General features: G+C 36.4%; 4 protein-coding genes across 6 annotated transcripts in view; 2 read left to right on the forward strand and 2 right to left on the reverse strand.

Moving 5' to 3' along the window:
• The window catches only part of LOC145322091 (sodium-driven chloride bicarbonate exchanger-like), a 37,461-nt gene extending 25,650 nt beyond the window's left edge, over positions 1–11,811 (forward strand). For 2 of the 3 annotated variants that reach the window (XM_080163861.1, XM_080163862.1), the window contains 11 exons: positions 501–653; positions 1,102–1,231; positions 2,572–2,716; positions 3,104–3,216; positions 3,505–3,578; positions 3,908–3,980; positions 4,320–4,395; positions 9,286–9,384; positions 10,160–10,247; positions 10,890–11,011; positions 11,396–11,811. In XM_080163861.1, coding sequence (XP_080019987.1) covers positions 501–653; positions 1,102–1,231; positions 2,572–2,716; positions 3,104–3,216; positions 3,505–3,578; positions 3,908–3,980; positions 4,320–4,395; positions 9,286–9,384; positions 10,160–10,247; positions 10,890–11,011; positions 11,396–11,488 — 1,166 coding nt within the window. In that variant the 3' untranslated portion in view covers positions 11,489–11,811. Of the gene's footprint in view, positions 1–500; positions 654–1,101; positions 1,232–2,571; positions 2,717–3,103; positions 3,217–3,504; positions 3,579–3,907; positions 3,981–4,319; positions 4,396–9,285; positions 9,385–10,159; positions 10,248–10,565; positions 10,604–10,889; positions 11,012–11,395 lie in introns of those variants that run through there. The other variant, XM_080163863.1, reaches the window with a different exon arrangement.
• A 965-nt stretch (positions 11,812–12,776) lies between these two features.
• Positions 12,777–16,586, reverse strand: LOC145323308 (uncharacterized). The gene is made up of 5 exons (XM_080165740.1): positions 16,506–16,586; positions 15,350–15,439; positions 14,360–14,461; positions 13,799–13,947; positions 12,777–12,995 (listed from the first exon to the last, which is right to left on the reverse strand). The coding sequence occupies exons 1-5, from the start codon at positions 16,580–16,582 to the stop codon at positions 12,934–12,936; spliced, it is 480 nt and encodes a 159-aa protein (XP_080021866.1). The 5' UTR covers positions 16,583–16,586; the 3' UTR covers positions 12,777–12,933.
• A 2,073-nt stretch (positions 16,587–18,659) lies between these two features.
• Positions 18,660–19,424, reverse strand: LOC145323309 (uncharacterized). Its single transcript, XM_080165741.1, has one exon. The coding sequence runs from the start codon at positions 19,401–19,403 to the stop codon at positions 18,735–18,737; it is 669 nt and encodes a 222-aa protein (XP_080021867.1). The 5' UTR covers positions 19,404–19,424; the 3' UTR covers positions 18,660–18,734.
• Positions 19,425–20,794: 1,370 nt separating this feature from the next.
• Positions 20,795–21,279, forward strand: LOC145323310 (histone H4). Its single transcript, XM_080165742.1, has one exon. It carries the CDS (start codon positions 20,811–20,813, stop codon positions 21,120–21,122), a length of 312 nt encoding a protein of 103 aa, XP_080021868.1. The 5' UTR covers positions 20,795–20,810; the 3' UTR covers positions 21,123–21,279.
• Positions 21,280–26,974: the final 5,695 nt, after the last annotated feature.

The following is a 26,974-nucleotide window of genomic DNA, read 5'->3' on the forward strand; positions in this document are numbered from 1 at the left end:
AAGGGTCATCTCATAAAACGCCTATCTCAGTAAACGCCCATCTCAGAAAACGCATATCTTTAAAAACGCCTTTTTCATAAAATGTCTACTACATTTGAAATTTATAAAGCGTGAAAAGGCGTTATTTTTGGCATATAGGAACCAATAACCAAAATAATAGCTTAAACCTGTTCAGGACTATATCAAATCTTTCCTGTAAAGTTAAACCTATAGATAAAGCTTGTAAAAATAAAACTTGGCGACAGAAATGAGACGTAGTACATTTATTCATTATAAAAGAATTGTGTCCTAATCTATGCCCTAAATATAAAATTAAAACTTTAATCTACTGATGTTATGTTAGTTGAAAAATATATGTAATAAAAAAATTCTGTAACTGACGTAATTCATCATTATACAAAGTTAGGATTACTATACAGAAGTTATCCAGCCATTTAGATTTCTGAAAGTTAAGATGTAATCCATAATGTACAAATCATGATCATAATACAAAATTATACAGGACTTTGCTTTCTTCCCAGCCGTAGTGAGGGCCTACATTTCTGACTTTGCCGTCATAACTGCCATTGTTCTCATGGTCCTGGTCGACATTGCGTTTGGTATCAACACTCCTAAGCTGGTTGTACCTGATAAATTCAGCCCTACCTGGTCAGGTTAGAGGAAATTAAAATGGGAGGGGGGAATTTGTTTTCTAGGGGCGAATTTTTTTGAGTGGGTGTTGGTACCCTCCTTAAAAAATAGTTATAAACCTTCCCAGGACATATGAGAAGCTACCCTTTAATATAGGACCATATCAGTTCGGTGGTTAGCTATATTCTTTAGTACAGACAAACACCCGATTACTTTATCATAAGGATAGGATCGTGTACGTTTAAATTCTGATAAAGCTTCAATATAGACAATCTGAAGAAAAAAAACCCAGTAATATATGGAAGGTAAGAAATCCGCTTGACTGGACAAATAAAGGGAGTAGTAAATTACAAAATTTAAACTTAGATTTGGAAAGTGTAAAGTATATGACAAAGACATAACTTAAATTGTGATAATAGTTTGTTTAGCTCTATCTTTGATATCTATAAAACATAATTGCCCTTGTTATAGGAAGAGATTGGCTGATCGAGCCCCTTGGCAACAACCCCTGGTGGACCATTATTGTGGCCATCATTCCAGCCCTTCTTGGAACCATCCTTATTTTCTTGGATCAACAGATCACAGCTGTTATTGTTAACAGGTATGATTCGCCTCTAGGGATGGGTATGTAATTTTCTTGTAACCAAACATTTATTAATAAGAAAAACCTAATTTTCGGCTGTGTCAAAAGGTGCATAATTAAAAAAGTCTTTAATAACATAATAATTTAATAAATTACCACACATATACAGCATGACCCTCAAAAAAGTATTTTTAAGCATCTGCAGCCCTTATTTCTCAATGAATAATAAAAAAATGCATATGTCCTTGTTCTCCATAGTATTCCACATAAGTAGATATAAAAATATTTTTTTTACCTCCATTAACACCGGAGATTTTTAGAGCTAAAGTTTTGAAAAAGTGACTGAGGAAAAAGTAACTTTTAACATGAAACGACTTTTTTAGCAAAATTAAGGTAGAAATAGTTTTATTTTTGTTACTAGCAGAAACTTTATACAAAAATGAAATAAAAAATTTAGTTTTTGAGTAAAAAGCATTTTTTTACACATATTTTTTGAGTCTTTTTAGTTTAATGATATTTTGAAAAACTTACTTATTAGGCAAAATTTTTTAAGATTAAAAAACCAAATAAATCTTTATGAATATAGCAGGAAAATTGTTTTTGTTTCACAATCCTAACTTTAATAACAAAAAAGTTATGAAGAAAATAAAATTAAAACATAATGATTTTTTTTGTCTAAAAAGCTTAATTAACCCCCTATTAAATTATTGAGATGTCAAAAAAGTAGGCGGAGCAACTGTCATAATTAATCCTTTTCTCAAATAAGGGTTAATAAATAACCTAAAATTTGCAAATAATCAATTCATTCAGTAGTATTTTTTGCCATTAAAAATTTATATTTTTTGGTGGAATAAAAAAGAAATAATTAGTTAACTTGTTTTTCTTTGTGTCTCATTATTCAGTTGCCAGAAAAACATAATATAACCATCCAAAAAATAAGAGAAACAAAAAAAATTCTTTTTCTCAGTCACTTTTTCAAAACTTTAGCTCTAAAAATCTCCAGTGTTAATGGAGGTAAAAAAAATATTTTTATATCTACTTATGTGGAATACTATGGAGAACAAGGACATATGCATTTTTTTATAATTCATTGAGAAATAAGGGCTGCAGATGCTTAAAAATACTTTTTTGAGGGTCATGCTGTATGTAGTGTAATGTGGCAGGAGGGTGTAGAGGGGTGTCATCCTTAAAATTGAATTCGGGAAAGACATCCTCCTCCTTTTTCATCCCCTAATGGTTTCACATCCCACTATTTCCTAATTAGTATTTTTATAGATAAATAAATCTAATGTATTTTTTGTATCACAAAACTAAAGATGCTTTTTTTTAGAAATTTGATGAACATACTTAAAATTCAGGAAAGAAAATAAATTGAAGAAGGGAGGTGGCTACCACTTGGATCTGCTTATACTTGCTCTAACCATTGTGATCAATTCTATTCTCGGCATCCCGTGGTATGTCGCCAGCACTATTCTGTCCATCACTCATGTCAAATCTCTACAGGTATAAATTAAATTAATTTATTTGTTATTAATTGGTTCTTCCACCATATTTTCATGTTCTTTAATAAAATGAAACACGCAGCGGACTAAAATCGTGATTCTTCCCCTTTTAAACCCCTTTACCCCATCCTTTCCCCTTGTACTGGATGAAAGAACTGACCAATAAACGAGTTTCATGTTAGCAAGCTAAATTGAATCTTAAATTGTTATTGGTTGAAACAAATTGTTTTAAACATTTTACCAATAATTTAATCTGCCGACGGGGTAGTTATCATGGATAAAGTACATAAATCAATCATCCATTTTCTTATCCCTTATGATATTTTCAAAAAACAGAAAATAAACTTTAATACAGTATTTTTTAAACATATATTTTCTCTTTTATTAGATGGAATCAGAAACCGCCGCCCCCGGGGAGAAGCGACAGTTTCTTGGTATCAGAGAGCAGAGGGTCACTTCAATTGTCGTCTTCCTATTGGTTGGCTTCTCTGCCTTTATGACTAGGAATGGTTTTAGTTCATTTTATATTTTCCAATATTGAAAACGTTAAATTTTATCACGAAACCTTAACTCATGTTATTTATGTGTTAATTACAGAAAACAGTAGTATTTTAGAACGGGGGGATTTGTTGAGGTTTTGCGTAGTTATTGGCGGCAAAAGTTTTGATAGGGTAGTTTATAAAATTGTCTGTGCGACTACATTTAAGGTTAATACTATACTTGATGAAAATGAGCAAACCTTTCTTTCATTAATGATTAAAGCAATGTAATAAAACTGATTATCTCTGTTAGAATCTTGAGTTACATTCCTATGCCAGTGTTATATGGAGTCTTCTTGTACATGGGTATCAGCTCTCTTAAAGGTAACAGCATTTTTGCTATTCATTTTTTGTTCTTGTTTTTTAAATATACATATGCAAGTTAGTTATAAGTAATACTTGCCAAACCGTTGTGCCATTAATATATTAACATAATGTTAACTTCTTTATTATTATAGCGTTATATGGTATGTATATGTTCATTAAAGTCTTTCATAATGTCATAAAGTAAATTTTAGGCAGGGATATCTTATTGCTTATAAACCTAAACCCTGATTAAAATGTAGTCAAACAATTTTTCTATTTCTGTCATTGCTTTTCAACTTTAATGGTATATTAGTGTTGCACTGTTAATTTGTTATATGTATTTTTAGGTATTCAAATGTTTGACAGAGTCCTTCTGTTTTTGATGCCCAGGAAATACCAGCCTGATTATTCTTATCTAAGGTATACAATTTTTGCATAGATAGTTATGGAGTCACTCTAATATCATTGATGTCAATGAAATACCTGTATGGTTAATACTGTTATCTAATGTATACAAAATTAGTAAGGCAATACCCATGATTTTGTTAAAACAAAATAAGACTACAAAATAATTATTTATTTGTTTTATTTGACTGAAGGATGTCCATGAAAGATATTTAGGCATCCCCTAAGCATTGGGAAATATTTTAGATTTTACCATCAACCCCCTAATAAACACCCACCCCCTTTCGTGGCAAACCTTGTACACAAACCTTTAAAAACAAATATATATAATGTTTGAAAAAAAATTTTATTCAGAAAAATTCCTACAGTTCGTGTACACTTCTTTACCCTGATCCAGATAACCTGTTTTGTACTGCTTTGGGTAATCCAGGTACAGTTTTTTATCTTTACTCTGATCCAGATAACCTGTTTTGTACTGCTATGGGTAATCCAGGTACAGTTTTATATCTTTACTCTGATCCAGATATTCTGTTTTGTACTGCTATGGGTAATCCAGGTATAGAATTGTGTCAAATATCTTAAAGAAAATAGACAATTTGATATTATGTAGTTTACTGTAAAACAAACAAAAAATGACCCCAGTTTTATTGGCCCGAGACTGTAGCACCATGGGGCCATCAAAACAGACATATATTATAAATAATTCTATTTAAAGTCTGCGCAGACCTGTCTATAATACCATACAAAATATTTTCAAATATTGTTTATGTACTTCTCTGTATTTTTTGTATGATTATGTGGTATTCGGCAACCGTGAGCCATGCCTATGGCACCCCTGAACTAGGGTTCGGTGGAGGGTCAATGGCCCTCCCCCGAGTCCTGGGGAAGGGGTCTGACGACCCCCTCCCTATGCTTAAAATTAATGATTGAATCTGTCATGTTTATTATGGTTAACTGTATTCTTAATTCTCCCCACCCTTTCCAGGGATGGGGGATCATTATTGCCCAAACTGACCATTGTATGCCCCAATATGATGATTCGGAGCCAATGGAGATTGGCGCCTTGGCTCCGGGTCTCCACCAGATGGGGAAGGTCGCTCCAGATGACAAGGTTCCAGGCCGCTGCTTCCGCTGCCAGGGGAGAGGCCACCGAGCTCGAGACTGCCCGACGCCTGTGGAAGTTAGCCTAGAGGAGAGACGCACCCAGCCACGCCGTGACCGTTCTGCCAAGTGCGAGCGTTGCCACTATGACGGTCACACGGCGGCCGATTGTAGAGCTGACTGGGCCCAGGTAGCCAGCCGCAGGCGCACCGCCGACAAGGGTGCCCCTCCAGGGAAGCCCAGCAGAGTGGCCCACATGGAAGGGAGCGCGCCCCCAGCACCACCGCAGCAAGCAGCCGCCCCCAAAGCTGCGGACCGAGCCGATGGGATGCCGCAGTTTGGGACTGTCCCAGCCAGGATCAACGTACTGGGCGGCGCGGCTGAACCCAACCGGGTTGGCCTAGGCTTCAGTCTCAACCACCTGGGGCCAGAGCTGATACAACCCAACAACATCGCCGAGCCAGAGATTCTGAGGCCCCAGCCTTTTAGCCTCAATATGATGGAACCTGCCCGACTGAGCCTACCCAGCAAGAGTGGAGGGGCGCTACCCAGCGTCCCTGAGACGGTGTACGGGGAGGCTCTGGCGGCCGCTGAACGAGAGAGGCAGGAGGCGCTAGCCAGCGCCTCAGCATCGATGTATGGGACGCCACCCGGCGTCGCCACCTGGGATGACGGGGGGGTGCTATCCAGCGCCTCCCACCTGGTGCCTGGGGCGACAACCGTCGCCGCCACCGAGATACCTGGATCCTGGAACGAGCCAGCCTCCCACCTGATGTCTGGGGCGACAACCGTCGCCGCCACCGAGATACCTGGATCCTGGAACGAGCCAGCCTCCAACCTGATGTCTGGGGCGACAACCGTCGCCGCCACCAAGAGACCTGAGTCCTGGAACGAGCCAGCAGTACCAGAGGAAGGGGTGACACCCGTCACCCCCAGTCAGCCAGCGCCACCAGCCTGCAGGGAGAGCCCAGCTACATGCCATCCAGAGCCCCCTGCCAGCCGAAGGAACCCAGCTGCTCAACACCAGGATAAGTTGAATTTGTTAAATGTGTTGTATCCAAGCCATTGTAAAACCCCAGCCTTGCCTGTGCCCCCTGCACCAGAGGCTGGGGAGATTGAAATTTGGGAAAATAAGGACTTGCCTGTGCCACATGCACCTGAGTTCCTAGGGCAGGGGAGGGAAGTGAGTAAGGGCGAGCCTGTGCCACATGCACTTCAGCCCCATGCCACTGGGCATGCCTTGGACAAGGGAAGGGAGCACTTGGGGCTAGGGGAGCCGACACCCAGGCAAGTGCCAGTCGCTTGCCAGTCTGTCATTGGGGAGGGTATCGGGGTGCCCCGGCCGCACAAAGATAACGCTAAATGGAAACTTGTATCTAGCCAGGAGCAGCCCAGCCGTGTCCAGCCACAAGAAGCAGCCGTGACCAGAGCTGAAGATCCCCAGCCGCGTGTGCGAGGTAGATGGTTGCCTGGAAGCTTCTCCCATTGGTGGATGGTCCTGTGGGGCCTCCTGCTGGCAGCCGTGTGGCCTACAACCAGCTACGTCCTGGTGGGATGGGACTGCGCCAACCCCACCCACGTCACATCCTACAATAAAGAAAAGATGTGTAACACGGAGCCCCTACACCAGGAGGTGCCCCTGGGCCATGAAGTGCACGTCCTGCAGCAAGTCAAAGTGAGGGAAACAACCGGGTACAGTTGCCAGCTCACCGTGTCCCAGTGGACATTCAGGTGTGGGGTATGGGGTCACCTCAAGGTGACCTCGGTCCCCACCCTCATGAGGCCAACCAAGATAGACCCAGAAACGTGCAGAGACCTGGCCAGGAACCGAGTCTACACGCTGCCAGGCAAGACCCAGCCAATGACGTTCCAGCTGAACCACCCCCTGTTCTTCACCCTCGACATGGTGGGCGCCCTCGTCAACAGCCCCGAGGGGGTGGGCTGTGAAGGGGAGGACGTCCACTTCGAGGGCCAGCTGTACCGCAATGAATTAGTGCTCCAGGAGCGACGGCTGCTGGTCAAGGAAGAGACCTACGTGGTAGAGGATGGACGGGTGGAGTCCCAATCTGACCACCTGACCCTGGAGTGTCCCCATTCTGAGCTGTCTTGCATCACTGGGGAAGCAACCTATGTGTGGGACCACCTGGGGAGAGATTGCCCCTTGAGGCTGATCCGCAGCCTCCAGCCCAGCCTAGTGATGGATGCCTACCTGGTTGACCATCAGGCCCAGTTTTTCATCAACATGACCAACCCCACCTCGATCGTGAACTGCGACTTCGAGGCCCATGCCACCAACCATCCAGCGTTGTTCGTGGCAGCTGACCCAGCCGCGGCTGCGCTGCCCAGAGTGTCGGCCAGGGATGTTGACGTCCCCCTACAAGCCCAAATACATGCAGGTTATATTGGGTTTACCCTGGAAACGCGCATGAAAAGTACAGCAGCAGAAGAAGTAGCGGCCAACTGCTGGAAGCTCCAGCAACTAGACCCGGCCCACCCGGTGCGTGTCCAGGGGAGCACGTTCTCGGTACTGAGGGGAGACATCCTGCTGCAGCTGACCTGCCAACGCAATAAATACGTTGTCCGCGAACACAAGGAGTGTTGGGACAAAGTGCCAGTAGAACCCACAGGATTTGTAGACGCCGTGACGCGAGTATATAGTGGCCACGCCACCAAGATTCCCTGCCCCTCCACATACCCCCTGACTGTGCACGCAGAGGAAGGCTGGATAGAGTTAACCCCCACTCCTAAGAAGAGGCCACCCCCGCTGGATACGCCTAAGCAATTGCTGACAGAGCCCTTGGATGACTTCAGTTCAGGGGGCTTGTATTCGCAGGCTGAGTTGAACGACTGGCAACAATTGCTGGCGTTCCCAGCATACAAGAGCGCCATGCTGACCGGCCTATCCTATGGCTCCTGCGTTCAGCAAGGCAGCTGTTCGGCCACAGGAGACCATGGGATAGTGTCCTACAACATTGACCGACTGGCGGAGGAAGGAGAGGCAGCCCTGGATGTCTGGGCTGGATTTAGACAAGCTATCCACGAGTGGGGAGATGGCGCAGCCATACTGTGCTTGCTGTTGTTGATCCTCAAACTGCTGGGGGACCTAACCATCATTTCTCTGGCAGCAGCACAGGGAGGCGTCCGAGCAGCCATGAATGCGATGTCACAAGTGTTCCTGTACCATCCAACTTTGTATAGGAAAGCTCTGGCTAGAGCCAGGCTCACCCATGCCAAGTCCCGGGACTTTTCAGTAGACTGGGATGCCATCCCCATCGGCCGGGAAGCAGCCGAGGAGATGGTGTCTATGCAATCAGCTGATAGCGGGCATGACCGCCCAGGTAGGCCAGGACCGCCCTCTGGCAGACCCCGCGGCCCCTCAGGAGGACAGGCCGCTGCCCAGACGATCAACCTGGCGGCCAGCGCCCCAGCCGCTGCCAACAACAACCAGCAGGCCCCACTGCTGGCCGTCCCAGCAACAACTGTGCCACCTGCCAACCTGACACCTGCCGGCGCTGAACAACGTGTCCAACCAAAGCCAGCCTCTGCCTTCTATCCCACGTTGGGAGCCCATCAACCCTGAGAAAACACTCACCACTAGGATTCCATTGAATCATTATCGTTTGTATATATCTTAGCCCTAAGGAGCGGACCGAAGGCCTCAACCACTGTCGGAAGTCTGGTAGGGAAACCCTCTCCCAACCTTCCGAGGGGAGAGTTGTGGTATTCGGCAACCGTGAGCCATGCCTATGGCACCCCTGAACTAGGGTTCGGTGGAGGGTCAATGGCCCTCCCCCGAGTCCTGGGGAAGGGGTCTGACGACCCCCTCCCTATGCTTAAAATTAATGATTGAATCTGTCATGTTTATTATGGTTAACTGTATTCTTAATTCTCCCCACCCTTTCCAGGGATGGGGGATCATTATTGCCCAAACTGACCATTGTATATGTATTATAATGCTTTTATGTTATGATTATTTATTCCTATCCATGTAGTTATTGTTTGTTGTATATAGCTTTAGTATCCTTTAAACCTTCAATAAAGTGACAACTGAAATAGATGTTGATTATTATCTAGTGAATGCTAGAGAAGCGTAGCTTCTCTATAGTAAGGTGTCCACGTCTGTCACACCGCCGTAATCTAATTGAACTCCGGTGTCTGCCATTTATCCTCGGCGGATACCACAATTAAACCTAATTTAAATTAAATATGTACGTTTTAGGAGTTTAAAGCTGTTTCAATTATGTTCCCCATCATGTTAGTTGTTATAATTGGCATCAGAAAACTTCTCGAGTATATCTTTACTCAATATGAACTTAAGGTAAGACAATTTCAGGGAGGGAGGGAACATTCGACTGTAAATTATACTTGTACTATAAGTTTTTAAATTACGTTGCTCTAAAAACTTTGGATACTTCTATTAAATCTTTACAGGTGGGTGAAGCTGTACAAACTTTTCACCAATTATTTAAAACAATAGGAGGAGAAATTTTGTTTATTATAGTTGGGAGTGCATTCAATTTATCGTTTATTGTCTCATCCACAATATCCCTTTATTTTGAAGTATTTTCTATTATTGCTTATTTATGCCTACCTTACAATATTTAAGCTTGTCATTTTTTGCTGTCATTATATGAACATTAAGGCTATAGTCAGATTAACTAACAGGGATGAAATTGGCACAAAATTATGCATATAGTTTTCTCTTATATACAATACTAGCGGCTACGCCCCTAGATGCCTCTAGTGGCACTTTAAATGTTTTTGTTTGTTAAAGTCTCTACGATAATTCTTTAGTACGATACCTCTTTATTTTACGTTGAAGTCTCTCGTATTAAAAAAAATTCGATTTTTTGTCATGTCTCTTGGGAGGGTGGTGGTACCCTCCCCTAAAATAGTTATAAACCTTCCCGGGAACCATGAAAATCTACCCTGTTTAGGAGAACCCGATCGGTTTAGCGGTTAGCGAGATCCTTCGGTACAAACACACTGACAAACATCCTGTTACTTTAGTATAAGGATTAAGCATAACAACCATCTTTCTATTTTTACCTGTTACCCCTATTCTAAAACTAACATTGTGACATTTCTCTTAGGTTCTTGACGACGTTTTGCCTCAGAGCAAGCGTCAGGAGAGAATGGAAATGGAGGAAAGAAGAATTAGCCTTGCGGGATCCATCACAGGTAAATTATGATCTTAATAAAAACTTTCATGTTAAAACTGCTGTTTTTAATGATTATACTTGTATTATAGGTCTTGATAGAGTTGATCTTATTTTGATCCTTCAGGATGGCACTACTGTTTCTTATGATTATATTGTATTATAAGTCTTGATAGAGTTGATCTTATTTTGATCCTTTAGGATGACACTACTGTTTCTAATGATTATATTGTATTTTAAGTCTTGATAGAATTGATCATAACTTGATCCTTCATGATGACACCACTGTTACTATACTTGTATTTTAGGTCTTAATATTGAGTATACTCAAGTATTATAGGTCTTGATAGAATTTATCTATAATGAGATCCTTCATGATGAAACTATTGTTTCTAATGATCAATCTTGTATAATAGGGGTTGATAGAGTTGATCTCAATAAGAACTTTCATGATAACACAACTAATACTAATGAATAAAATTGTATTATAGGTCTTGATACAGTTGATCTTAATAAAAACCTTTATAATAACACTACTGATTCTAATGATTATACATTTTTTATAGGTCTTGATAGAGTTGATCTTAATAAGAATAGAATTTGACTTCATCCTGAGAACGCCCATGATAGCACTACTGTTTCTAATGATTATATTGTATTATAGGTCTTGATAGAGTTGGAAAGAAGAACGGTCATGACAGCACTACTGTAACCGATGTCTTTTCTCTTACAAAGAGAAATGTCCGCGACACCTCTGTTTTCTCCGATGAGTTTAATATGTCAAAGGTATGATTTTTAAAAATCTAAGTAAGGGGATTTATAAAAAAAATATTGCTCATATTTTTTATAGTTTTTTATGTGTATTTTAGCCCCCTTTTCCTATAATATATATTGTGCTCTGTTCCTTTGTAAGGTTGCATGATTCTATATTTTTTAGTATTGAAATTGGGGAGGTTTTTCTCCATTCTTACAATTTTCAAATTGCTTCGAATTGCATGTCATTACACGAAAGGAGAGCAACTTAGTTTTATTTCAAAAAGGCTCTAATTTTGTATGAAATCCATTTTTGTATTATCTAAGATTTTCATTAGTGGCTACAACCCAAGCCTCTAAGGGGGTACATAGAAAAAAAAGGTATCACACATCCTAAAGTTATTTTCTATTTTTTAGGACGCTAGTATTTTGGAGGAAAAATTGGATAGTGGAAAAGAAAATCCAACATTTCAACATAAAGAAGAGCCTGATATTTTGAAGATTTCTTAAATTTTCGACGATTTATGAAAATCATTTCCTTGATTTTTTTAGCAGATATAAATATTAGTGCCAATTTTGTTGTTGACTTGCAAAATATATTTTTGATATTGTTTTTATCTATAACCTATGCATTTGTGTTTTATATGTATAAACTAAAAAGTAAATTTTTATCTGAATTCAATTGTAATAGAATTAAATATATTTTTTTTATTAGTTGTTTTACTATTGAAACTTTATGATGTATATACTAAAAATATTTTACTACTGTAAATTATTTTGTTAAATTAAGATGTATACCATTAAATGTTAATAAACTTTCTATAGAGAAGAAATTATTGTATAATTGGATAATTCATATGTAGCTGAATAGTAAGTAATGAAGTTCATAAAGAGAAAAATAGCGTAGAACGTGCCATGGACCTGTAAGTTTCAATGAATTTACATACTAGTACTTGGATCTTACACCAGAATTTAATTATCTCTAATAAGTGAAAAACGCAGCGAGCTAAAATAAAGATTCCCCTCTTCAGACCCCCTTTATTCCATCCCCTTTCCCCTACTTTATGAACAAGCTGACTAATAAATGAGTTCCATGATAACAAGCTAAATTTTTTCCGTCACAATATCCACGTATATTCTACAACTTTGAATTTAATAGCAGATTCGCTTTATTTAACTAGGATTGTTTAATATGTCATTAACAACGTTTTATAAATTAAAATTAAATCATAAATCAATTACTGCACTGAACATGCAAGTTCTAATTTTCATTTAATTTGTTTGTTTTCTAATTTTCATATAATATTAGCTTCGTGATACATACACAAAACAAGGCCGGATGACAACATTCATAAGTAGCGAAGCATAAATCTAATGTGAAATAGACAAACGGACAAAGTTAGTTATAGAGCAGATTGTCTGTTATTTTAGAGTGGCCTAAAACAGGAATCTAAAGATGACACAATGTACAATAAATTGATGTACATCCCCAATGGTGATACACAAAATTATCCCTTCTGTAGATTACAATTAGTGGTTAAAACGTTTGGACTGGACACTCAACTTAATGAACCAACCAGTCAAAATTAAATTAAAGCCTCCAAAGTTGCTGCTGTTCCCCTAGAATCTAGGAATTCGGTATTCAGAGGGTAGGGATAGGCAGAAAATAGCTTGAAATCATCCCCTATATTGGAGAACTCAATCGGTTCATTAGTTATCAAAATCTTAAGCTACAGACCAAAAAACTTATTACGTTATAAAATAGGAAAATTTTGCAAAATTATTAAAAATAAATATCTATTTTGCAATTTTTAATTCATTAGACAAAACATAACAATAAATAAAAACATGATATCACAAATTCAGTCTTGGATTTCAACAAAAATAAACAATTTTAAATGTATCATTACTCGTTTCATAATAATTTTGCTAAATTATTTTGAGGGGCTAGCTTCTTATTTTCCACACCCAATGAATGAGCTAGGTGTGCAATTCAAAGCTGATACTGAAACAGTTCCTAAACAAAATACAATTTAATTTTTAAGAGCGAAGCTACTCTATTATTCAATTTGGCTGTCCTCAGTCCGTCCGTCTGTAATGCCATGGGTGAATTTTCTCGGGTGCTGTAGAAAAAATGGCTTAGTGTTTTTTCAATGAGAATAAAATGTATAATTTACTTTGTCAGTCAGTCTATCGGTCATGCGTAAAACGTAAAACATATTTTTTAATATTTCAAAAAGGTTTCGTGATTTCTATGCATTATTGCATATTTATCATCTTCTCCTTAATTAATTTTTTATGTTTGTCCTTCCATTAATTTTTAGTTCTTCGCTAATTATGGATGTTGTCATTCTTATTCTTAAAATATTTATTACTTAAAATTTTTAAAATGTCTGAGCATATATAATAAGAGATGTTTTTTATCAGAAAAGAAAAAGGACATTGGGTTATAAATTATTTTTTTCCCAAAGTTTTATAAGTTTGGGTACTTTTTAACACTAAAGTTCGGTTAGTTTAAATTAACAGTGCCTAATTTTTCTACCAATGATATTGATTTAAAGAAGGGATAGATTGATCATTATCTTCTTAGATTAAAGTATATCAATTATCTTCGATTAAAATATCTTATATTACAAAAATTACAAAAATTATTGAAATGAAACGAAAAACGAACTAAAAGAAATACTTAAGTTATAGAGTCGCTTTTTAGCATAATCTGAACTTACTAACATTAGTTTCAAAGTTGTTTAGTGTAATGACTTACAACGCTTAGACAAACCATAGGTATAGAGTAGAATAGCTACTAAAAAGTATACTTACTAACAGTAGTTTCTGAGTAGGTAGTTGAATACGCTGTAGTTGTTAGGGTAGTTGTCATATAATACCAGGCAAACCCGGCCTCTCTGCCTCCTTGAGGCTCTTCTACAGTTGATACTCCGCTTGGTTCAACATTCATGTCCTTGCTCTTCCTGGATTTTAAATAAATTCAAAGGGTTATATGCAGTGGCGTGCTCAAGGTTTTGTCATTTTTACACCTCCTTTATACCAAGATGGATGTGGTATATTCATAAAAAGGACGCGCACCAACTATTCTATTCCCCAACAAGGCAAAAAATCAACACATCAGGCACCGAAATTTTTCGTTTATTGGCATAAACATCATCAGGGTCTAAAAAAATATTAAATTTTTTCACAAAAAAGTATAAGAAATGGTTATATACACAACAACATAACAAATCATTTTAGTAAATCAAGATGGATGTGTAAAGGGCTGGACACCCCTACGCTCCCCATTTTGGAAGCCTCTGTTGAATTATACAAAAGTAAGGTAGAGTAGGATAAGGTATTTAGCAGCTATTTACAAAATAATTCAAATCTAACCTGTTTGATTTACTAGGATTAACTTCTATTTGTTCATGATGAATAATAGCTTTCTTTTTCCTAGCTCCCTCTGGACAGGCCATATAAGATGTTGAGGTTAAACTAAAATAAAGTCTGTATTTGTGAATGCAAGAACAATTTAAAGGTGTTTTTGATTTTTTAACTTCTATCGTCTTGAATGTTTAAAGCAGGTGTATCTGTGGTCAATGGGGTTGGATATACTCCCCTTCTGGCTGAAACATTATGTGGTACAGACAGACAGACAAACAGACAGAGGGAGGGAATATAATTACCTACACTAGACAACTTGTTGTAAAATTGCTTGCTACAGACAGACAGACAAACAGACAGAGGGAGGGAATATAATTACCTACACTAGACAACTTGTTGTAAAATTGCTTGCTACAGACAGACAGACAAACAGACAGAGGGAGGGAATATAATTACTTACACTAGACAACTTGATGCAACATTGCTTGTTACAGACAGTCAGACAAACAGACAGAGTGAGGGAATATAATTACTTACACTATACAACTTGTTGTAACATTGCTTGCTACAGACAGACAAACAAACAGACAGAGGGAGGGAATATAATTACTTACACTAGACAACTTGTTGTAACTTTGCTTGCTACAGACAGACAGACAAACAGACAGATTGAGGGAATATAATTACTTACTCAAGACAACTTGTTGTAACATTGCTTGCTACAGACAGACAGACAAACAGACAGAGGGAGGGAGTATAGTTACTTACACTAGACAACTTGTTGTAACATTGATTGGTACAGACAGACAAACAAACAGACAGAGGGAGGGAATATAATCACTTACACTAGACAACTTGTTGTAACATTGATTGGTACAGACAGACAAACAAACAGACAGAGGGAGGGAATATAATTACTTACACTAGACAACTTGTTGTAACATTGCTTGCTACAGACAGAGAGACAAACAGGGAGAGTAAGGGAATATAATTACTTACACTAAACATGTAGCTGTAACGCTGCTTGGTAAAGTAGTTGGTACTGTTGTTGTAGAGGTTGAAGAAGAGATGAAAAAGAACTTTGGCTGCCTAAAATAGAGGACAGATAATTGTAAAATAATTTTGAGCATGGCTAAGATCCAGTTCTAATCCAGCGGATATTAATCGGTTTCAAAGCAGAAAATTCAAATAATTCCAAAGGTTCGCCAAACAAAGAATATAAATAAAAAAAATTAGTTTTTTCAATACAAAAATCTATGATTTGAAATCTGTACATTTCTGGAAAGGTACATAACATCCCTTGTAATTTTTAGGTTATTTTCCAAGATATAAAGTAAACATCTTCTTCTAAAACTATTTTTTTTAAAATCAGATTTAATTTTAACAAGGATGACAGCATTCATAAAAGCGAAGCACTGAAACGGTAGGACAAATGGACATTAACACTTGTACAGTGTCAGAACTGAATAATCATAATATAAATGTATAAGAGTCAAAGCAAAATTGTAAGTAAATTTGTTGAAAAACTGCTTGATTCAGGATAATGTTTATGGACATACTAACATTATTAGGACTTGATTATAGAGTTGCTTCGCTGATTACATTATACTTTGTTGTCCCAGAAATCAATATACCAAAAATCAGATCAGTCGGATGATTAGATCACATAAAAATTTGTTGATAAAAAAGTAAAAAAATGAACATGTTTAAAATAGACGTACGGACATTTTGGTGATGATTATAGAGTTGCTACGCTTTCTAAATCGTACCTAACTATTAAAGGAATCACCATGCAAAATTTGAAATCGATAGGATAATTCTAACATGCCTAAATTAACCAAAAAAGCTATCCGTTACGGACGTACGGACGGACCGACCCTAATTATAGAAAAACTTCGCTTTTAAAAATTTCTTTAATCATCTTATATTAACAAGGATGAAAATATCCATAAGTAGCTAGGCCAAAAATATTATGACCGACAGACCAACAAACCCAGTAAATTATATTTGATGTTTATTGTTATTGGGAATCTTCACTAAAAATTCAGCAGTCTATCTTAAACAGCAGACTATTTATAATAGATGGACAGATAGACGAACGGACATCTAGAATTATTGAGTAGCTTCGTTACTTTATATAAAAAAAATAAATTACCTAACACCAGAAGCATCTACATTAAAGGAAATTGTTGATAAAACAACTACGACACACAACAAGATAGTTTTATCCATCTTTAAAACTAAAAGAGTGTCATATTTAATCAATTATAATATCAGAAGCATGGGGACTTGTGGTGTAGGGGGTTTCAGTAAAATCCTCGTTAAATAAGAAACTAAGCAGAACTGCTTGTTACTCTTTTCACTCCCCCCCCCCCCCAATCCCCCTAGCGAATTCCTTTGAACACAATAAAAGTTAAAAAACAATTAGGTTCAATAAAGATAAAATAAAACTAGAAAAACAAATATTACTTGGTAAAAAAAATAAAATCGCATTGAATTTACTTTCTTTGGTTGTTTGCAGTTTCTTAGTTACAAACAAACTAAACTCAAATTCAAAATTAACCAAATATAAATAAGCTTTTTTTGAGGTCATTTGATAAAGCTGTTGATGTTTTCTTTACAGACAGGAAATAGACTTTTATTTGTCTAATCAAAAAACTATGGTTTTCTACATTTATAGCCTGTCTATAGCTTTTATTGATAATTGTCGTATAGCTTTCAAACTTCGAGTAGTATGAGGATTCCTGTTACAGTTAGGTAGACTTCGATAATCAATACTTGAAAAGCAAATTATCAACTGAAAATAGTATGATTTTGGGCTTATAAAACAATATTTTATATGGTATAATCATTCTATTCACTTGAGATTTTCCGGGTATATTCGAAGCATCTTTATAATCAAGTTTTGAAATGTAAGTATGTCCATAACTAGCATACACTAAATTTTAGATTTATACAGAATTTTTGTTTATACTTTTAAATAATGTTAAATGCTTTGTTACTTTATTTTGTTAGTGTTCGTTTCAAATTTTTAATTAATCTTTGCATTTATGGATGTTGTCATCCTTGATTCTTTACAGAAAAACAAACCTTTGGGTTAGATAGATGAATCTTTGTTTTCCAAAGTCCCCAAAGTGATTTGAAATTAAATTTGCCTGTTTTGACAACGGCATTTATAACCTTAGTTGACAATACTCTTTTAATTTTAGTTTTATTTAACTCAGAGCAGATTTATCTTGTGAGGGTGGAGGTACCCTCCCCCGAAAGTTCTAAACATTCCATAAACCTTCAAATAGCATCACGTGTAAAGGAGAACCGTGTTGATCGAGCGTTTAGTGATCCAAAGCCAAAGACAGACATACACCCTGACACTTTTATATAGATTGTTGTATGACTGTATCACTGCTTGTTTCGAAATTGTATTTACTACTCATATCAAACAAATAGCGAAACTTAAAACCAAGTTAATGATATGAACTTCCTTTCCTGAGTAACGAAGCTACCATATAATTCAAAATATCCTCCTGTTAATCTTTCAACCTTGCTAAACATTTTAGGGATATCTTGATTTTCTCGGATCAATTTAATAAAAATTGATGGCATTTATTTTGTGATTCTCTATACCAATTAGCGTCCAGTATATAATTCACATTGTCCGTTGGTCTGTCGGTCATGTTACCAATTACAAACATTTATATCTTCTGTAAATTCATTTTATATTACACTTTAACAACTGCTCTATAACTCACTCTGTCCATCTATGATTTATCTATGCTTCGCTAAATATGGATGTTGTAATTCTGGTTAGTATTTACATGACCTTAAACCAATAAAAGTACTTTGATAATGAACATTGCAAAAATAGTTTTTTTAAGTTTGATTTAGGCTGTTTTCAGGTCAAAGTATTTCGTTTAAAATTAAATAAAAAAAAGTTTTTCTCTAAAAGTTTAATTATTTCAACAAAAAATGTGAAAAAATTAGATTTGGTTGTTTGGTTGTAAACAGCCAAACAGCTGAACCTACTGACACATTCAACTTCAAATTAACAAGACCAATATGGATGTAGAATATACGTAGATATTATGACAGGGGAAAATTGTCATCAATTTAGCTTGCTAACATGGAAATCTTTTATGGTCAATTCGTTTACCTAGTAGAATGGGATGGTGTAAAGATGGTGGGATGAAGGGATGAATAGTTATTTTAGACCGCTTTGTGTTTCTTTATTAGTGAGCATGAAAATCTCGTGTATATCCAAGTAGTAATATACCCATTACAAAGCCTACAAAAAGATCAATAACAAATTAACTTCGGTGACTTATAAATTTATTCAGTAACAGTAAACAATTGAAATATACAGTGTAAATTTACAATAAAGATAAAACTATTTTTTAGATACAGTCTTCTTGGCTGCTGGCTTCTTTGCAGCTGGCTTTTTGGTGGCAGGCTTTTTGGCAGCAGGTTTATTTGCAGCTGGCTTGTTAGTGGCAGGCTTTTTGGCAGCAGGTTTATTTGCAGCTGGCTTTTTAGTGGCATGCTTTTTGGCATCTGATTTCTTTACAGTGGTCTTTTTGGCAGCAGGCTTCTTAACTGTTGGCTTTTTGTCAAGGTTTTTTTTGGTAGCTGCTTTCTTCTTATCTGTAGACTTTTTAGCTGATGGTTTCTTTTTTTCAGTTGTTTTCTTGGCAGCAGGCTTTTTAGCTGCGGGTTTCTTGACCTTGGGCTTCTTTACCTCCTTTGCTTTGTCTCCAAGTTTATAGCTTCCAGCTCCTTTACCTGAAGATCTGGCCATCTTCAATAATCCTCCAGTTACACCACGTTTCAGCGCCATCTTAAGGTGTACACCAGCTTTATCTGCCGTAACTTTATAGTTGGCACAAATATATTTAAGAATGGCCTGTCTAGAGCTACCTGTTCTGTCCTTTAAAGCTTTCAGAGCAGCAACAATCATGTCGGCAAATGGTGGGTGGGCAGCTGGAACCTTCGGCTTTTTGACAGCAGCTGTCTTGGCAACCTTTTTAACAGGAGATGCTGGGGTGGCAACGTCAGTCATTTTTTGGTATTGGTTTGGTGGTAGTTGTCAATGAATTGATGATGAAGTATTCATGTTTTGGGTATATAAACCTGGAAGAGAACCAATTAGAAATCATAATACTCAAAGATGGTAATCAAAGAATAAAGAGCTACCTCTAGTTTGGTTAAGGGACTAATCTTTTACCCTATAACTGTTTTAGCCACGCCCATAAACATAGTTTGACCGCCCTTAAAGATTATTTACTCCACTCTTTAAAAAAAATTGCGGTAACAATAAATAAAAGGATTTACAATATGTGTACGGTGTTATATTTATTTTTTTATATTAATTTGTCCTTTTTTCCTTGGATAATAAATTACAAAATTATTAGTTATTTATCGCGCCGTATTAAGGACAGCTTTCGTATGTGTTGTCGTATTGTTTCATGTGTATAACCAATAAAAATCATAAAATAAATACCAGTTTTGTTATCCAAGGTGCGTTTCACTTTACTATTCGCTGAAATCTATATATAATAGGAAGCAATGCGATAAGTAAACTATTTCTGAGTGGCCTTAATCCTAGTCCAACAAATCATTGTTTGTTGCGAAGCTTCTCTATGATTTGAAATGTCTGTCTGTCTGTCCATGTGTCCGTCTCAAAGGTTTGGGAGAAAACATGATTTCCTAATCTTCTATAAAAGAAATACGTCTAGACGCATCAAAAACTTCTTGAAAAATTTTCATCAATATGGAGCATAATTAAGTATTTGAGAGCGATAGGACAATTCTAACGTGCAAAATTATTAATCAAAGCTAACAATTAGTTCTGGACACACCCTAAAAGTAGAAGAGCCACGTGTGACACACTGCCTCTGGTAGCATAGGGATTATCTAATCGTTATTGTCTTAAATCTTCTGGCCTTTATTCGGAATTATAAAATGTATTTAAAAATTTCATTTGATCATATGTATAAATATTACAATGCTTTATGAAAACACTAGATGCTTCACCCCTAGCATCTAGAGTAGATCCGGGGAGGGGGGGGAGGAAAATATATAAAAACCACGCCTAAGACATTTATAAAGCTTCCCTGAAGAGTACATTTAATTAGGACAAATAATTCCCTAGATCTTTCGCTTCAGACAATAAAACCCAGAGTTTTTAAGTTAAAATTATTGTAACAATTTATTTTATAATCTTATTATTTAATTAATACATCCCAATTTCTCCTACATAGCCCATTTTGACCGCCTTTAATTATTTTTAATCTTAATCCCCTTATCTATGGAATTTACCATTCCGCCCATTTTGAAACCATTGCCGAAGTAAGCATTCCAGCCAATAGAAGTTCGAGGAAATTTTTAGAGTTGGTATAAATTCTATGGAATACCTTAACTTGACATCAGTTATTCAACTGTCTACAACCAAGCAATACCTACAAATATGACTGGAAGAGGCAAAGGCGGTAAGGGTCTCGGCAAGGGAGGCGCGAAGCGCCACAGAAAAGTGTTGAGAGATAACATCCAGGGCATTACCAAGCCTGCCATCAGACGTTTAGCTCGTCGTGGTGGTGTCAAGCGTATCTCTGGACTTATCTACGAGGAGACCCGTGGGGTTCTCAAGGTTTTCCTTGAGAATGTGATCAGAGATGCTGTCACCTACACTGAACACGCCAAGAGGAAGACTGTCACTGCTATGGATGTTGTATATGCTCTGAAAAGACAAGGAAGAACTCTGTATGGATTCGGAGGATAAATGCAAATACTCACCAACAATACAAGGTCCTGTTTAGGACCACAAATAATTTTATTTGAGATTTTCAATTTAGATTATTTTCCTTATCTATAAGAGGCTAGGGGCGACGCAACTAATTTATATAGATGTGGCCATAAGTTCACAACTGTTTTACCTCTGAAACAATTCAGAATTGGAGAAAATATGTAAATAATTCAATTCCATATAAGGTTATAAAAACTATCTGTATAAAACATTTAATATTGATTGAATTAAACGTTTTATTTATCAAAATCAATTACAACTAATAAAAATTCAATAGGAATAAGGAAAAATAAACATAAACATTTATATCAAACATTGTATGTTTTATAAGTATTATTTATTATACTAGCGGCAACGCCTCCAGGGGCACTTAAGGTAGGGAGAGGGTAAGTCGAGGCCCGGCTTTTGAATTAAAAAGAAAAAAGAACAGCTTTTTAAAATTTTCTTTTGGGGGTTGTTCATTTTCTTCCAGGGGGAATGTATCTTGGGTTGGTATTAATACCTTCAAGCTACACTGTAAAGGTTATCCATATCTGTTGAGCAATTAGCGAGATCTTTCGGTACAGACAGACAGATATCCTGTTACTTTTATATAAGGATTATACAAATAGAAGCACAAAAAAGAGATTATTATAAAAGACAGTTAACATTCACAAAAGTGTTTTTTTTAAACAAATCGGGCAACCGTAAATTTTGATTTGCATTAAATGAACATTTTCTCTCTGCCCACCTAGCGCAGATATGATTGCTTAATAAGTATAGAATACGTAGATATTTTGACAGAAGAATTGTGATTATCAGTTTTTGATGCTAATATAGTCCTTCCCAATATTGATCAATTCCTTAGGTCAGGAGAGGGGATAGGGTGTTATCTATAATACAAAGTAGAACGATGTTTGTTTGATTGTCTGTCTGTCTGTCTGTTTGTTTGTAGCGAAGGATCTCGCTAACCGCTGAACCAATCGGGTTCTCCTTTACAGGGTAGCTTCTCATAGGTCCCGGGAAGGTTTATAACTATTTTCTTGGGGGGGTGGGATACCCCTAACCCCCCAAAAAATGAAAATTACCCCCTCCCCCCCAATTTTTTTAAAAAATTTTCTTTAAAATCTAAAACACGAAAAATAAGTTTGATAAAACCTCTTGGGGCAAAGCCCCTAGAGGCTAGGGGCGAACCCGCTAGTTGTTATATAAGTTAGCTTGATGAAACATTTTCTCAGGGTATACGAGAATCTTTCACAATATCAACTTATTCTATATCCTTTGACAGCATCAAATACTTTTTAACTTGCCAGAGAGGGACCAAGTGTCCCAAAAATCAGCCATATGACGTCATAAAAAGGAAAGATTATTCATCTCTTTTTAGGAGTTTTCTTTCCGACTTCTCTCATTTTTTTGACGTCACATGGCTGATTTTTTGAGACACTTTGTAAAGCCTCTCTTTATTGGGGTGATTTTGTCAGCTGATTAGCTTTTCTAACAAAATCAACAAGAATATCATAAATAGATATTGCACTCAATCCCAACCAAAGGCCCAAGGCACTTCCAACATCCACAAGAAAACTGGCAAATTACAAAATCTTTATTTCACAAGTAGAACAGCCAATATGGTATATGGTAGATATAGGTTTCTTTAAGTAATGCTTTTTGTTGGTACTTAAACGGCTTGTCAAAAGAAAGTTAACACAAAGGATAATAAATATATTAGGGAGTAGATTGGTATTTTTTCAGACTCTTTTGGCAGGGTGGAGGTACACTTCACTGAACTTTTGATAACCTTCCCTGGACTTAAAATAAGCTGTACAATATATTTGGCGTTTAGCGAGATCTTTTAGTACAGACACACACACACAGGTAGACATCCTGTTACATTTAATGTACCTACACTATTCTAGCTACACTATTGAAAAGAAGGTCGACAACTGAACTGCCTGTAAATATATAAAAGGAAAGACACAGCTGGTCCAAATGTCAAATATGTAATTTTACCTAAAAATGTTATAGTTGGGTAGTTCGGTGAATTTTTTCACTTTTTGATTGAATATCACATTGATCCAGGAATCATTACCAAAGAAATGAGTTTCTTCACCTTCTGTAATTTTAAAGATTTGGTATTTACATGGCGTTTTGCAGGTTTCCTGAGCTTTTGACTTCATAAAGTAGTAATACGGCGTCATAAAGTTCCACAAAAGATGATTAGATGTAGCACTTTCTTGTTTAACAGTTGTGCATTGATTGTTATCAGACAAATACGGCGGTATACATCCCAACTTTGGCAGTAGGTCAGCAGCAATGTGATTATCAACACATTTTTTATATGAGTAATCTGGGTCTCCTTCGCATTCTTGTTTTCCTTGTTGGTCGTCGTATAATTCTGCTTCAACTTGAAAATATTTTGTCAGTGGTTTATCATTTGGGATTCTTATAAAAGTTTCATTATTCATAAATAATGCTTTTCATTTAAGGGACAGAACTTTCAAAATATCAATAGGTAAAATCAAATATCAGAAGCGAGCATTGCCATACAAGTTAGGTTTTTCTATGGTTCCATTTATCTTTATATTTATGTAAGGCTCATAAAATTCTAAATAGTAGGCCAGCAGAGAAAATTTTAAGTACTGTTTCTAGGTTCCATTATAGGTTTCTTTTATATTTTTCTTGTGGTAAATTTTTAATAGTTATATATTGCATTATATCGTATTATAAATAGACAGCATCCCGCGGATATCAAAATAAAAAAAGATATTTGATCAAAAAAAATTTTTTTAGACTCAATGGGCCTAAGGCCAGGACTAACAAAACTAGTATAAACTTTTTGATTTAAAAAAAATATTCGTGGAAAATTGTCTTTAATATGATTCTTTACATTATATTTAAGTAAGACTGAGAACCGGTTCAAATTCAGCGGATATTTAAAGGTTTCGAAGCCATACTGGAAGAAAATATACAAATTTAATGAACACTTTCCTAATTTTGCTGCCTTGCATTGAAGAATAGTCATAACCAAAGCTGGAATTTGTATTTCTATCCGTGATATATACTGATACAAAACCGCCAAAACTAATAAAAGAATTCCTTTTTTTCCCAGTTCCCTACCTCTCTAAAATATATGAAATTAGGAGGAAGGGGGGGGGGGTCTTTTGACGAATACTAGTAATCATGATTAATGGAGCACATCCGCTAGGTGTGATGCCTTCGTTGCAGTGTTTTGGAGCTGGGAGTCGTGGAGCCGCCATATTTTGTTGGAGCCGGAGCCGTAATTTTCGTTATAAAACGGCTCCGGCTCCGGACTAGATAAATAAAGAGATTTTTTATAAATTATAATTTAGTAACTCTGTTTTGTCATGTGCAAATGCCCTTCTTAAGTATTTCAAGACCATTTTTATCAAAAATTGAACTTTTAAAACCTTCAAAAGTCAAAAATAAAAATTTTTTTTATGGGAAAAAAATATATCGACTTTTTCTTGATTTTAGGTCGGAGCTGGAGCCGCCATCATCACAGACGGCTCCGCAGAGCCAGAGCCGCACCAAAATCAAATGGCTCCGAAACACTGCTTCGTTAAAATAAATTTATGGCATGAAAAATCAGTAGGGATCTGAAATATATAATTCTTGCAGTCAGACTTTTGGTAAACTGACAATAAAAGGAATTCTACCTAATGTTCTGTACTATCAATGTAAAATCAAAATATGTAACATCATAATCTAATTCCCAACAGAATCCAAATTTTGGATAAAATATTTTCTTTGTGCTATCTTTCTTATTCATGAAGGATATTCTGTTGTATACTTGTTCATCTAACATTTTATCAACTAACAACAATTATGTTGTCTTTAATTCTAAATAGTGCTCCTGTATATCAATCTAATACATATATGGCATAGTGAGGTTAGTGGTTTTCAAGTCTGCAAGTCAGCCATTGCATGTATACATTTTGTTCATATTTTTTACAAATAAAATGCTAAATAATTTACTCTTTCAGCCAAATTAATTATTTCTTACTATTTAAAAAAAAATTGTGTTTCCTTTATTAAAAGACAATTCCTAAAGATTGAAAGGTATCATTTTGATAACCAATCCAGGAAAGGTTTCCAGTGTTGTTGTTCATAGTTCCAGCCAGCAGGTTCCAAGGATAATCATATCCAAGCGTTTTCATCACATTTGTATCATACTTTTAATGCAATATTCATTATTTTTAATTTTTAAATAAAGAAAATAATTTTTTTTCGAATCCATGTTGAAAACTTTGAATAAAAAACAACCCTTGGATTAAAAACCTTAACCTATCATAAAATTTTCTGGATTGAACATGAAATATGAGAAAAATTGTGTAAAACTTATTTGAGAATTTTTTATGCCAAGTTCTTTTTAGGTTTATTTGGGTTAAATGATTCCAGTAGTGGCTAAAAATAAGTTTCTCTAATAAAAGGCAAGGAGGAGGTGGTCAAGAATTGGATTTGAATGATAACACCTATTATTGTCAAACTTACTTTCAGTCAGCTTCTGATACAACAGGGCGGCTAATTACTAAAATGACTGTCTGATTAAAGCTTTCTTTAATACAGAAATAAAACATAATTTTTATGATAAAATGAATTATTATCCTGTTCATCTGCACAAACTGCAACCAATGGCGGTGAAGGTAACTCATAAATAGTCATCATAGAGCTTCATATTGGTATAGTTGAAAAACGAAGTATTTTTTTTACCAGAGTCGGAATTTTGAAACAAAAAGTTGTCTGTGTTTATAGCTTTTTTGTAAAGCCTGATTAATGTTTTGTTTATGTGTTTTATATGAGTGCGTTCACTCCCCTTTTAAGTTTCAAAATTCCATCTCAGGTGGATGACATGTAAACAGTAATAAATTCCAGTATTAATGTGAATATTATGTTTTGAAAGTTCAGAATAGGTAAGGCATGTTAAAGAACATTTCAGATTCTTTTAGTTAGTTGAAATACAAAATTACTTTAGGCATGGTAAAGTTGTGCAAAAAGCTCAGCAAAATCCCGGCCCCAATCCTTCCCCAAAATTGGTAAATGTAGTAGAAATAAATATTCTTTATTCTTGAGGCCAAGAGTATAGCTCAGCCTCCCAGATTGCTTCTAATCTACTTATGTTCACTACCCGAGGGATTAACATTTTCCAACCTTCCCTTGTTGTTATAATGGGAACATCCATTAGCTTAATAACATAAATCCGCATTTGGCTACAGAATATACCAAAAAATATTATGGTCAGCAACCACCTAAAACCAATTGGTTGTACATTTAAATATTTATATGTGTAAGAGTATCTGGTAGCAATGGATATAGAATACGTGAACAGTGTGAGAGATTCACGCATATACTGTTAATCCCCTCCTATCTTACTGTAGGGACGCATTGACCAATAAATGAGGACCATTGTAGCAACCTAAACTGACGACAAAATTTTATATCTATTTAAGCTATATCCATTCTCGCAGAATATCCAATCAGGATAGTTTTGATCAGTGTTTCGGAGCCGGAGCCAGGAGCCATGAAGCCGGAGCCGTAATTTTCGTAAAAAACGGCTCCTGCTCCGGACTAGATAAATAAAGAGATTAAATTGCAAATTATTTTTCACTCTGTAATGACTACAAAAGACAAAATAAGAAACGGCATTTATTTATATTTTCTTTGCTTTCATTTCATCTTTGAGATATTTATCTCTTATTTTTTAAAATTTGGTAGTTATGCTTTTTATTTTATTTACTTTGCGTGTAATGGAAGTATTTGACCTTTGGTGTAAAAAATATAACCTGAAGTAATGTGCTCTCAGTTTCATGGTTTAAATTAAACTGGTAGTAAAA

Source organism: Acartia tonsa, chromosome 6 (assembly GCF_053477335.1).
Source record: "Acartia tonsa isolate MP-2025a chromosome 6, ASM5347733v1, whole genome shotgun sequence".
Taxonomy (NCBI): domain Eukaryota; kingdom Metazoa; phylum Arthropoda; class Copepoda; order Calanoida; family Acartiidae; genus Acartia; species Acartia tonsa.